The sequence below is a fragment of the Crocodylus siamensis genome, chromosome 2 (assembly GCF_052110815.1).
Source record: "Crocodylus siamensis isolate JL-2025a chromosome 2, ASM5211081v1, whole genome shotgun sequence".
Classification (NCBI taxonomy): domain Eukaryota; kingdom Metazoa; phylum Chordata; order Crocodylia; family Crocodylidae; genus Crocodylus; species Crocodylus siamensis.
The window spans coordinates 116,417,220-116,430,810 of NC_143396.1; the positions used below are offsets into that span (position 1 = coordinate 116,417,220).

The following is a 13,591-nucleotide window of genomic DNA, read 5'->3' on the forward strand; positions in this document are numbered from 1 at the left end:
CATCGAGTGCCCTTCCTTAGGTCTGAGAGAGAAGCAGCATTGTGGGAGAGAAACAGCTTCTCTCTTAGACTTGAGGAAAGACATTTGATGTCCGAAAGCTTGTCCAACAGCTCTCCCATCAGTATAGTTGGTCAAATAAAAGATATCACCAAAGATTCTTGCTTCTTGGGCTTCTAATGATAATCATTAAATATCTTACTCTTAAACTAGTAATAGAATGCGCAAAAGAAATTGTGGTGCCATAGAGAAACTCTGTATCCATTGAAATTGCACAATTAGAACTTTGCTCTGCTAATCATCATGTGACGGTTTGTAGGATTATTTGCTTCCTTGTGTGAAACCCTGGCCAGGCATATTGTGGGGGTTTTTCATCTTCTATTCAAACAATAAATAGTGGCAGGAGTTAGATCTTGTAGCGTAATGGTGTGATCTTGTACAATAGATTTGAGACTCTTATCTCTTTTCTTACTGGGTGACAAGATAAGTGCACCTTGAAGACAACTGATTCTTGTTTTTTCTTGTTAATGCCATAGATGGGGCAGTAAGACTAACAGGTGGAAAAGGCAGTCATGAGGGACGCTTGGAAGTACATTACGGCGGCCAATGGGGAACAGTCTGCGATGATGGGTGGACTGAGCTAAATACCCAAGTGGTTTGTCGGCAGATGGGATTTAAGTAAGAATTGTTTACATAATGCAACTAACCCTTTGTGGAATACTTCTGGCAGTATGGTCTAATGGATGTAGCAGGTTGCCTTTTTTACCTTATGTTTATCAGTTTTGTATGGAATATGTTTTTAAATTGCACTGTACTATGCAACAGAATGCTAATCAACGCCCCCCTAAAAACCTTTTCATAAGTGCCTGTTTTCTGCCTTGGAACAACACTGGCACTTTGCTGTTCTATGTCAATTCAATTTTTTTTATTCTTTTAAATAACTAGAAAAAAACCAACAGCAGAGAGAAGGCTCCCATTGCCTTCACTAGGCTTTGGATCAGGCCTTCTGTGAGAAGTGCTAATGGTAAGTATGCAGGACATGAGGAACATTTCTCCTTGATGTGAAAAGACCTTCATAGTTTTATGCTCCTAAATTTAAAAACAGACATGCTGTCGGTTGCACTACCAACACACTACCTGGACCCCGACTGTCCTCTGCAAATTACCAGTAACTTCCACCCTTGACCTCTGTGAGTATTGTCTGTATGCTGCAGGAGCAAGATAAGGACTCTGAATTTTTTAAACAACATTACCTGAGGGCCTTGTGAAGTAAGCTGAAATCTATCAAACTCCACTCTGACTTCCTCTACTCTCTCAGATGATGATGGCCTCTTAAGAGAAAGACTGGAAAGCTTGTATTCATCCTGAGACTGAGCAGTCCCCAAAACATGTACCAAGCTCATTCCTATCACCTTACCAGGTGACTGAGTCCAGACATATATCTAGGGGAAGAGGGCTTCTTGAAGAGAGGGAGGGAAAGCAGAGGACTGTGAGACACTGATGGTATCCCAACACTGAAAAAAGCATACAGGCCTACAAGCTGGCTCAAGAGGAGAGATCTTCCCAGAGGGAAGTCCTCTCATTTTTTTGTGGAAACCAGTTCTCCTCCATGAAAATCCCCTTGAACAGTTTTATGCATGTTTTTTATGCTGGCACAAAGGTATTTTTCCCAGAACAACTATAATATCTGTTTGTGGCCTTAGTCTGTAGTCACATTCCTATTATGTCTGGTAACAAAGGTGACTATGAGTAAATGGAATATATTTTACGGCATAACCTTTCTCCTACTTTCAGGATTTTGATAACACCAAGTAAGTAGGATAAAAGAGAAAATAACTACAGTAAAATCTCTGTTATCTGGCATCCCTCGGGAATAGGGGATGCCGGATAACAAAATATTCCAGTTAATTGAGCGGCCCGAACAGGCGTCCTTGCCTGTTTGGGCCACCGCTTCTGCCGCTGTGTCCGGGGCGTTGCTACCCCTCCTGTGGCATTGCCGACCTTCCCACAGCATTGCTGACCACACAGGACAGGGAGGCAGGCCCCACATAGCCTGTTATGCCCTGGTCCATGGGAGCTTGGCAGCGCAGGCTGCTTTGTCCTGGGCTGTGGGGGCTTGGAGAAACCAGAAGTGCTACAGTGGGCACTTCCAGTTTCACTTTGCCTTACAAGCTGGCATGCTAGTTAACAGAGCATGCCGGCTTGTAAGGTGCCGGTTACCCGAGCTTTTACTGTAATTAAAAGAGAGCGCATGGCAAGAATAAAGGAAAGAATACAGAAAACCACATGTCAATAAAACCTCAATTCAGCAAGTCACTTAAGCATGTACTTAATTTTTAGCATAACCTAAAACCCCATAGTCAGCAAATAGAACTTTAGGTTGTTTGTAAAATTAAGCATTTGCTATGGTCTTGGCTGAATTGGGCCACAAGGTATATGAAGATTTGGGCAATATGTTTTAAAAGTTTCCTTGAACATAACCATCAGTTAGTCTTCAAAAAAAAATTGAAGCAAATTTACCCAGGAAGAGGCACAGAAAGTAGGCCTGTGCGAAATTTCAGCAGCCATTTCGTTTCAAAGGTGTTTCAGGCCATTTCGGTGCCCAAAACACCGAATCAGAATTGAAATGGAAGGCTCCGAAATGTTTTGGAAATATTCTGGAGAATTTCGGAGTTTTGGAGCCGGGCTTGCAGTGAAACAAAAACTAAGAAGAGGGAGGGAAGAGAGGGAACCAGCATTATGGTTATAGGTTAGGGGCTGACCCTCTTGGCAACACAGAGGCAGAGAGGGATCTTGGAGTCAGGATTGACTCCAGGATGAATATGAGTCGCCAATGTGATGAAGCAATAGGCAGAACCAACCTCACCCTGTCATGCATCAACAGGGGCATCACTAACAGGTCCCGAGAGGTCTTGCTCCCCCTCTATGCCGCGCTGGTCAGGCTGCAGCTGGAGTACTGCGTCCAGTTCTGGGCGCCGCACTTCAAGAGGGACGTGGAGAACCTGGAGAGGGTCCAGAGGAGGGCTACTCCTGTGGTTGAGGGGCTCCGTGGCCAGTCCTATGAGGAGAGGCTGAGGGACCTAAGTCTCTTCAGTCTCTGCAAGAGAAGACTGAGGGGGGATCTTGTGGCTGCCTACAACCTTATCAGGGGCCAGCAGCAGGGACTCGGGGAAAGTCTGTTCACAAAGAACAATGGCCACAAGCTGAGGGAGGATAGGATTAGGTTAGATATTAGGAAGAACTACTTCACTGTAAGTGTGGCCAGAGCCAGAATAGGCTTCCCAGAGAGGTGGTGCTCTCACCTTCCCTGGAGAACTTCAAGAGGAGCCTGGATAGGCACCTGGCTGGGGTCTTATGACCCCAGCCACCCCCAGTGCTCCTTCCTCCCCATGGCAGGGGGTCAGACTTGATGATCTGTCTAGGTCCCTTCCGACTCATTGATTTTATGATTCTATGAGGGGGAAGAGGGCAGTAAGGACTGCTTTGATATTGACATCTAGCTCCCGGTTTGATTCCCCAGCTCTCTGATTGCTTTCCCCTGCTTTTCTGATCATTTCCCCCTGTTGTGCCTTGGGGTGTGGGCCCCTGGCTCTGCACATGGGGCTTCAGCAGGCTGCTGCTGCAGGCTGGGGCCAGCAGCAGCCACTTTGTGCAGTCTTTGCTGAGGGCTGGGAAGATTGCGGTGCTCCATCCTGCAGTGGGCCCCAGCCTGCAGTGGGAGCCTGCTGAAACCCGGAGCACAGATCCAGGGGCCTGTGCCCCTCAGGAGGACCTGTGGAAAGGATTAGAGAGTTGGGGGAAGTGATCAGAGAGCTGGGGAATGAAACCAGGAGCTCGGGAATAGAACTGGGAGCTGAGGGAATGTTCAGGTCTCTGAACATTCCCCCAGCTTCCAGTTTGATTCCCCAGTTCCTGATTCGCTTCCTTAATCTTTCTCTCAGCTCTCTGATTGTTTCCCCCAGATCTTCCTGGTGGGTGCAACCCCTGGATCTGTGGCAGGATGACAGCAGGCTGCTGCTGCCAGCTGGGGATGGCAGCGGCTCTGGGCTATTTCCCCAGCCAGCAGCAACAGCCTGCTGAAACCTGGCTCACAGATCTGGGTGCCCGCACCCCCTGGGAACAGCTCAGGGAATGATCAGAGAGCTGGGGGAAGCAATCAGAGAGCTTGGGAATCAAACCAGAAGCTCTGGCTGACTGCTGGAGCCACCCCAGCTCCAAGACAGCGCGCGGCAGCCTGCTGAGCTGCACTGTACCTGTGCCATGGAGCAGCTGCTGCTTAGGTGCCAGGCAGGAGAGGATGATCCACGCTGTGCAGGGAGCTCTGCCATGAACTCCCAGAGGCCCTGATTTCTGCTGCTGCATCTGGTGAGTGTGGGGCTTTTTTTTTTGAAGTGCCAGGAAGCTGGGGCCAGGCAGGGGATAGGGATGGACAAGGCAGCCATAGGGGCTTCTCCTGCAGCTCCCCCAGCTGAGGCAGAGGCAGGCACAGCCAGAGGAACTGCAGGAGGAGCCCCCATGCTGCCCTGCCCGGCCCCATCCCGCACCTGGTCCTAGCCTTCCGGCACTTAAAAAATATCAAAACAAAAAAAAAAAGCTCCGGACTCATCAGCTGCAGCAGCAGCAGCAATCAGGGCCTCTGGAAGCTCGTGGCAGAGCACTCTCATGCAGTGCAGGGCAGCAGAGATCGCCCTCCCTTGCCTGGCACCGGCACGGCAGCTGCCCCATGGCACAGGTGCAACGTGGCTCAGCAGGGCGCCGCGCCCTGTCTGGGAGCTGGGGCAGCTCCAGCAGGAACCTGCAGCCTAGCAATGTTCAACCCCAGCTCCTAGACAGTGCGTGGCTCCCTGCCAAGTCATGCTAAAGCTGCGCACTCACTGGCTGTGGAGCATGCAGATGTCAGCATGCTGCCACTGCCAGCTGGGGCCAGCGCCAGCACCCGAGTGTGCTTGGCACAGCATGCACCGAGCGCTGAGAAGAACCTAGTGCTGGTGCTGGCCCCAGCCTGCAGCAGCAGCATGTTGTCATCCTGTATGCAGATCTGGGGACCCACACCCCCTGGAAGGGCTGCATGTCTGTGCTGGACTCTTCCAGGGTGGCGCAGGCCCCCAGATCTGCATGTGGGATGACAGCAGGCTTCTGCTGCCGGCACGTGATACTAGTTTGGCTTTGAACAGTTTGAGGTGCAGTTTCATAAAAAACCCTGCATCTATCTTCTTGAAACTTGGCAGGCTTCATGCCCTCAGAATAGGCTACCATCCCTGCAGTTTTCATCTGAACAGGCAACAAATGACAAAGTTATAGGCATTTTAGTGATTCTCCCTTATAGCCTATGGCTGAAACACTGAAACAGTGTCAAAACTCTGAAACAGATTTGGCTGATTCAAAAAAGAACAGTGATCTGAAACACCAGAATGAATCACTGTCCCTCTGAAATGGCGAAACCGAAATGAAACATAGTTATTTTGTACAGCCCTAATAGACAGCTGCCAGGGACTTTAATGGATGCTAGACTTGCTTTTGCCAGAGCTATATTTCCTGCTGGCTTTGGTGTTTTTGGTTTTATTTCAGAGCATTTTGGGACTGAAGTATCTTGTTTTTATGCAGTACTGACAATAAATAATGCGTATGTATGTCTTACACAGGTATGGAAAACATGCACTGGAAAAGTATTTTGAAGAGAGCAGTGGGCCTATCTGGCTGGATGATGTCAGCTGCTCAGGAAAAGAGTTAAATATTCTTCAGTGCTCAAAGAGGGAGTGGGGGAAACATGACTGCAGTCATCAAGAAGATGTCAGAATAATTTGCCACCCAGATAATGATGGCCACAGACTCTTACTGGGTAAAGCATTCTTAGTAGCTACAGTTTCTCTGTGGTACAGATTCAAGCAGTTGCATCCATTGCAAGGTTGATAAGAATCCAAATCTCTACTTCCTCTACTGGCTGCATGCCATTAGGTTGTCTCAGTCAGAATAAGTGTGCGTGCATATATGTATGTATAAAAATATAAAGGAGGACTGCTCATGGAGATAATGCAAAACAGTTATATTTCCTCCCATATGCAAAGCCTTTCTGAAGCATAAAGGAACACTGTGAATTTCAGAGCCACTGTAACTTCAATCTGTGCCTCCACGGGGCTTTCCTAATAGTATGCTTTCATGGAACACCATTAAAGCCGAAATGAACTGCTTGTTTCATGTCATCAGGACACAGAGAAGAAATTTACACTACAATGGATCAGTATTTTACCCTCCTCTGAAAAGATGAGATAAGTGAAATAGATGATTTTCAGAGGCAGCCAATGAAAGCATTTAGGGATGGAGGGAACTGGGCTTATTTAATCTGGAGAAAAGACTGAGAGGGGATTCAGCTACCTGAAGGGAGGTTCCAAAGAGGATGGAGCTGGACTGTTCAGTGGCAGCAGATGACAGAACAAGGAGCGATGGTCTCAAGCTGCAGTAAGGGAAGTTTAGGTTAGATATTAGGAAAAGCTCTCTCACTAGGAGGGTAGTGAAACATTGGAACAGGTTACTGGGAGAGACTATGGACTCTCCATCTTCGGAGGTTTTTAAGACCCTGCTAGACAAAGCAGGCTGGGATGATCTGGTTGGGGGTGGTCCTGCTTTGAGCAGGGTGTTGGAGTAGATGACCACGAGGTCCCTTCCAACAGTCATTTTTTATGATCTCTGTGGAAGGATTTCTGTGTTAGAGCAGTAAAACCTAGAAGCCTCAGTCCCTAACCAGAACCCCATTACACTAACCAATAAACAAACCTAGAAACCTCTATCCCAGTGTGCCCAACCCATTCAGCCCTGTAGACCAGATGAGTGGCATAGGGCTGATCAGTAAACAGTTTGGTACCTGGGGTCCATGTGCAGGGCTGGTCTGTCAGCCCACATCCAAAGATGGGGCAATAAATGCTGCTTTCACTCCCCTGTTGTCAAATATTCAGATGCATGGGGAGTCCCATGGTTTAGGTGACATGGCTCTGCAGCCTGGCTCCAGCATGTGGTTCACAGAGCAATGGTGTTCAACCTATTGCAGTCCCTTTATAATGAAATACAAAGAAAGAATGAAGTGACTGTGAGAAAATGAATAAGAAAGGACAGGAGAGAGAGCTAGAGATACAAACTAGGAAGGAGACATTTAATATTATGAGGCGGCAAAAATACTTAAAATCTGAAAAACGAGCACACGGTTATACAAGGTATCAAGGGCTGGAGCGTTATTCGGATTGAAAAAAAGATTAGACCTTGCAATAAACAATGTAACATGAATAGGAATATGTGAAACTATGATAGTTGTGGCATAAGAGGGTGATCCCTATTTGCTTATAATGGCATTGTTTTACTGAATCTCTTTAGGTAACAGAGCACAAAAGTACCAAAAGAGAGCTTGGTACTTACCAATAACTCAGATTACCTCATTAACCTTTGTCAATTATTTTGGATTTGAATTTGGTAATTTTTTAATTATTGTCTATGTACCTAGATTTTTTTCAGTACAGAGCCATTCTTGGCATCAAAATAGGCAACCAAAAGAGACTGTAGTTTTGTCTAGGCTCTGTATTAGAAGAATACCAGTTGATTCCATACCATGAAGCCTTGTTGAAGGAAAACCCAGAAAGCAAGAGCACCCTTATATTTACCACTTTGCAATTAAAACTGGAGTGATAGCACAGATACAGCCGAGCCAAACTTTTAGTAACAGACAAAACAGTAAATAGATCATGAAGGGAAATATATTTTTTATTTTTAGCAGTAAATTGTAGTGGGTGCTAAAGATAAGGAGCCTTAGCATGGCTCAAGATCTTTAGCATGGTCTATAAAAAGTGGCTAGAATTATATGTACTTCAAGACACTATATATAGTGCATGGCAGGAGGTGCGACTGTGGAATTGGGATTGGATCCCAATCGCGCTAAATTGCCAGTGCAGGAGAAGCCTGGGATCTGGCCACATGTTCTACTTAAGGCACAATAAGAACTAGCCACAAAGTTATTATACATTTTTTGTTTTATCTCACCATTAATAGAATGAATGTGTGGCTGGGTTACTACTTAAGAGGTGATTAACTGGCTAATCATGTCTTAAGTCTAATGTGTGCCAAGGTCCTCAGTTACTTAAACATAGTTTAACAAATCCATTCAGTATAACAGAAGGTTTCCTGACCTGAAATATGGACTGAGTATATTTCAGGTGCATTCAAAGGAGGAAAGATACTTTGGCCAAGGGTTTTTTATTTTTTTAAATAGAGTGCCTAAGAATAGGCTCCTCAATCTATACTTAGGTAACTAAGTAAGCAGCCTGCCATTCAGAAATGCAGAGTAATAGCTATGAGGGGATGAAAGAGCAATTAGCACTTTTGATGAGTAGTAGACAGCTAGATTCTATTCCAGTTCTTAGACAGTGAAGTGGATTTAGGCACCTAATCCTAATCCACCCTGCTCAAGTCCCTGAAAAAAACCTTTAAACACCTCATGTTGTGACATGCAATCATATTAGCCTTAAGACTATGTCACAAAAAGCAGAGTGGAAGGACCCATCTACCTTTTGTATTAACTGTTTTTCAGGGACTATAGCATGTTGGAATAAGATCATAGTTAAACACCTAGTAAGTATGTTGGAATCTGGTCTTTATCTGTTAAAAATATTAACATAGTAACCTATCCTTAAGCAACATGTTGATCTGTATTTTTTAAGTTTTGCCAACATCTATTGTAAATCATTTTAGAGGGTAGGATTTTGAAAGGAGCCTAAAGCAGTTCAATGGAAGTGCAGAACCTCATCTGGATGCATTTGGGAGCTTAGCTCCCTGTGGATTTTTGGACAAGCCCAACCTCAATACGTTTTATGGATTATTGCATTAAATATCTATCCCACATTTTAGCAATGCAGTATTTTCCTATATTTTTCCACATGTACATTTCTTGTTTTTTGTTCTTTCCTGGCTTCCATTTAGCCCCATGGTTTCATAGCCCTTATGCCCCATAAATGCTGAAAAGAATGTATTTATACTTGTAGTATCATATAGCCAATGATTTTGTGGGGGTGAGAGAGCTACAAGGTATTTGCTAGAACTGAATCCTCTCATCGCCAGAATAACAGGAATTCACATCATGATTGTTGTCTGCACAGACTCAAACCATCTGTTCTGTTGCATTCAGCTTACTATAAAGTGTAATCTGAGCTGAACACGGTCCGGTGCAGTTAAACAAATCCATATGGAACATTTCCATGTTCCTCTTACTTCACCTGAAACGGATATTAGCTTCCCATGTCTATGCACATTTGATAAAATGTAACAAGGTAGGTTGACAATAAAATCTGTATACTTTACTACTAATATCCTATGTCCCTTTTTGGGTAATATGAGTATAATTTACACAGTAATCATTCTTCCAGAATAGCATTTCATTTCTCGAGAAGAATGAAAATAATGTATGTGATGTTTACTGTAAGTTTACTTGATGGACAGAAGACAAAGGCTATACTGTTACTATTTGTTTCTTTGCACTTGAGACAGTATTCATTTTTTCTTTTAAACATGAATTATGTGAAGGAGAACTGAGAGAAATAAGTAGACAATGTAGCAGCTTTTTAAATAGAAACACTAAAAGGGCCACCACATTTAAAATTAACATACATTAAAAATAACACTTTGAAGGTGTTAATATGCAATTAATTTTTTATGACAATTAACAGTTTGGGGAATAGATTTAAATAGTTCCCTTGGAGTGGTAAGAATCCTCATAGTATAAAGAATATTACAATCTCACCTTTAAGTCCCTGTAAATGTTACTAGCTGACTAGAAAGCAAGTGAAAATGGCCAAAAATGTAATTATTCAATGTGTGTGAATTTCTAGACGTAAACAGTATGCTATTAATTGTAACAAATAAATTTGTAGTGAATGTCTTTTTCTAATGAAAAAAATAAATTTTTAAAGTTTTTAACTTTTATTCATAAGACCTTTGGTGAATTAAGCCCAAGAACGACAGAATTATTCCTAAGGGCTTATCTATACATTGTGTTATTCAGGAATAGCTGTTGTGCTTTAGTTTCACACCCTAACTTAAGCTGAATGAACTTTTCAGTGCAAGATAAGACTAGTAACAATTTAACTAAGAGCAGAATTAAATCATTTGCTTTTCCTGTAGGGAAGGTAGACAGGGTTCTTTGGGTAAATGTGATATCTTTTATTAGACCAAGTAATTAGTTGGAAACATTGTTCTTCACAAACTTCCGGGAACAAACTCCCTTCTTCAGGCATGCGGAGCATCTGATGGTGTTTGTGTGCTCTCCTGGGTAGAGTAGAACCTTAAACCAATATGCAAAATGCAGGTCTGTGAAAATGCAAATGTGAGTTAATAGGTGCAAGATGGGGGCAGGGAGGGAGGGCGGGGATGGAAGAGGGAATGTTGGCCTGGTGATAGAATGTAGCTAGAGAGGTTACCTGGGGTTATTGGATGGCAGGCAGGTTATAATGTGCCATAAATTCAATGTCTATATTTAGTCAATGGTTTTTTGTATCCAGTAGATTAATGAAGTGAAGTTCATAGGCTCTTCTACAAGTTTTTTTGTAAATTCCCTTTGAGAATTAGAACTGAGAGATTGGAGAGAGAGTGGTTGTCTTGTGAGAAATGTGCACTCACAGGTAGTTGGGTATTTTTGTCTTTGATAGGTTTTTGGTGTACTTTCATTCTGGCGTGCAGTTGTTGTATGGTTCTCCTATGTATTTTCCATCCAGGCATTTAGTGCACTGGATGAGATATATTAATTTCTGGAGGTTCATGGGTAAGATCCAGGAATGGTTATGGCTCTGTTGTGGGGTGTAGTTATTGTGGGAGTGGTGGAAATGTGTTGGCAGGTTTTACATTTCTTGCCCGGCAGTGTCTGGATCCATTTGTTATATTTTGGGCCATAGGAAGTTTGGTGATGAGGTTGGTAAGCTTTGGTGTCAGTTTAAAGGCTAGGATAGGTGGTTCTGGAAAGATCTCTTTAAGAATTGGGTCTTCTAGTATGAGTTGCAATTGTTTGAGAATTTTCCATATAGGTTCCAGGGAAGGGAATGGCAGGATGGTATGTCATAACTAATGGTGTGCGATTTGTGGGGATTTTCTTTTTTCTACTGTAGAAATTCTTCATGTGGTAGCTGGGTTGCTCTTTCAAAAGTGCAGTCTATTTTTCTGGAGGAGTGTCCTTGTTGAGTGAAAGCCCTTTTGAGATTTGTGAAGGTAGCTGACTTGCTAACTTGTGTTCCAGTTGTGTATGAGGAGCTTTTCCAGATTCTAAAAAGACTTCTACACATATTAAAATTTTATAGTTGATTCTCATTTAGGTGTAAAAGCTGTAAAAGTAATCTTGAAGTAAATTAGACTACAGAGAGGTGCAACAGGGCAGCTCTGTGCCTTGGGCAGCAGCAGTGCATGGGGTAGTGGCAGCAGCTGTTATTTTTGTGCCCTCCACCCCTAAATCTGTGCCTATTGCCCTGGTCTAAATCTGGGGCTATTGCCCTGGTCACCCCTCCTTAGTTATGCTACTGGCTTTACACCAAAGTTCCTTTACATTAAGGCTCTTTGCACTATCCAAGTAAATAAGAACCAAGCTGGTTGTGTGTTTTAGGATGGAAAGGTCTTGGTTATTTTAGTATTTGATCAACGATTTTCACTTTTGAGGATGTGGACAGATGAAAAAATTAAGGTAAATTAAAAGGGGGCAGCGGACTTGCTAGATACCAATTCTTCCATAGTAAAATCCATGGTTCATCTTACTGGGCACATCTACATGGGCAATTATAGCAATTGAATATAGTCTGGTTCAATCTGAGCTGGATTAAAGTAGTTCAGAAGTCAGTATCTATATGTGTATTTATGCACAGTAATTTACTGCGCTACTGGATACCATTTGTATCTGATGGGACTATCCAGCAGTTCAGTAAATTAGTCTACTGCATTCTAATTGCCATACATGTATAGATAGGGACACTTTACTGTGCAGTAAATTAGTCTGCTGAGCAGTAAAGTGTCTTGTGTAGACGTGCCTACTGTAAATGGGAGTAACTGAGATGGTTCACTTCTGGATGAAACAACTATGGAATTATTGCAGTTTAACTTCCACTTATGGCATAAAATGCACACACAAATCTGTTACTGTCGAGAGCTGATTTGACTTAATCCTCTGCTTTTAACTCCATATAATGTATTCATCTCTCCACATCTGAGTATGAGAAGATGGCAAAATCCCACAAACTCTGATCAATGAGTATCAGATTAATTTTGCATTATAAGAAATTCTGGATTAAGAATCAATTTAAAAAGGCAAAGAAAATGTCTTACTACAAATGAAAGTTTGGTTTAATTATGCCAATACATCAGACTGCATTAGTAAACATGCTGTTGAATACTAAGCATTAGGAATAAATTCTTATTAACAGATGTATTCTGAGTACTGTGACATTTTTGTTGAGACCCAGGGTTAGAGCACCTGTAAAGGTAATTTGAGAATAACTGGGTGCATAGATTCATGAAGAGAGGTTTGGTTAAACTCACTTATAGATGTTCTGCATGAAGACTATCAAGACAGATTTTACCTGATTGCCCTCTCCTACTGGGAAAAGTATTGGAATGTGCAGGTTCCAGTTAAGGTACAAGCTGTGCTACATATATATGTATATGTAATGGAAGAAACAGTGAAAAGTTTGTTGAACATAAGCAAGATTTGACCTCATCCCTGGAATGTGATGGAAATGACCAAAAGCATGAGCTCTTACTTCTGCTGTTGTGTGTTGACAGCTGTATCTTATTCACAGGTCTTCCGATCAGGCTGATGGATGGCGAGAATAAGAAAGAGGGACGTGTAGAGATTTTTATCAATGGCCAGTGGGGAACAATTTGTGATGATGGATGGTCTGATAAGGATGCAGCTGTGGTCTGTCGACAGCTTGGCTACAAGTAAGAAAAATCGTTCAACTGTTCTTCAAGTTATCTGGTTACTATGTCTGAATGCATAAACTTTGCGCAACTGAATATCACCTTATCCTGTCTTCTTAGAATTATTTTTCTCTGTTGTACTTGACACACAAAATATTTTGGAAGCATTTCAAAAAATGATGACATAGTTCAATACAGTAATTATTCAAGTAGTACAAGTATGCCTTACAAAGATATACCACAAGTAAAATATACTATTAGTACACTAGTACAAGAAGTGGTATACTATGATACTTACCCATAAGAAATGCATAGTAACTAATGGTTCTGCAAAAAGCTATACTGCTGCCAAGGCACATAACCATCTTTATTAGGATCACCTAGCAGCTGAAGTGCAGGTTTATAGTAACTATTGGAAAAAACCTTTAATAAAGCTAAATATTTCCAGATGACTAAATTCTTGTATAAATGTTATATTTTTGTTACTTTAACAGCTATATATTAATATTATTGTTTCTGCAATGGACCAAATGTTCATTTACACTTGTCAGTGAGTTGCGTTGATGAAACTGAGATGACAATTTGGCTCGGTGTATCTGTTCAGTATTCTTTACTCTTCAAGCTATTTTTAACTTAGTACTTTGATCCTTCCTCAGCTTGGTGCCAG

General features: G+C 42.6%; 1 protein-coding gene and 1 long non-coding RNA gene across 4 annotated transcripts in view; one reads left to right on the plus strand and one right to left on the minus strand.

Annotated features, from left to right (window-relative positions):
- Positions 1–13,591, plus strand: part of PRSS12 (serine protease 12) — a 90,730-nt gene that overhangs the window by 36,537 nt on the left and 40,602 nt on the right. For both annotated transcript variants that reach the window (XM_090036647.1, XM_090036646.1), the window contains exons 6-8: positions 534–675; positions 5,640–5,836; positions 12,804–12,945. In XM_090036647.1, the coding sequence (XP_089892773.1) occupies positions 534–675; positions 5,640–5,836; positions 12,804–12,945 (481 nt within the window). The remainder of the gene's footprint in view (positions 1–533; positions 676–5,639; positions 5,837–12,803; positions 12,946–13,591) is intronic.
- Positions 1–13,591, minus strand: part of LOC149870658 (uncharacterized) — a 75,463-nt gene that overhangs the window by 17,698 nt on the left and 44,174 nt on the right. Inside the window, exons 1-2 of one of the 2 annotated variants that reach the window (XR_016440807.1) lie at positions 12,765–12,888; positions 6,857–7,042 (exon numbers count right to left, since the gene is read on the minus strand). This is a non-coding gene — a long non-coding RNA (uncharacterized LOC149870658). Of the gene's footprint in view, positions 1–6,856; positions 7,043–12,764; positions 12,889–13,591 lie in introns of those variants that run through there. The other variant, XR_016440806.1, reaches the window with a different exon arrangement.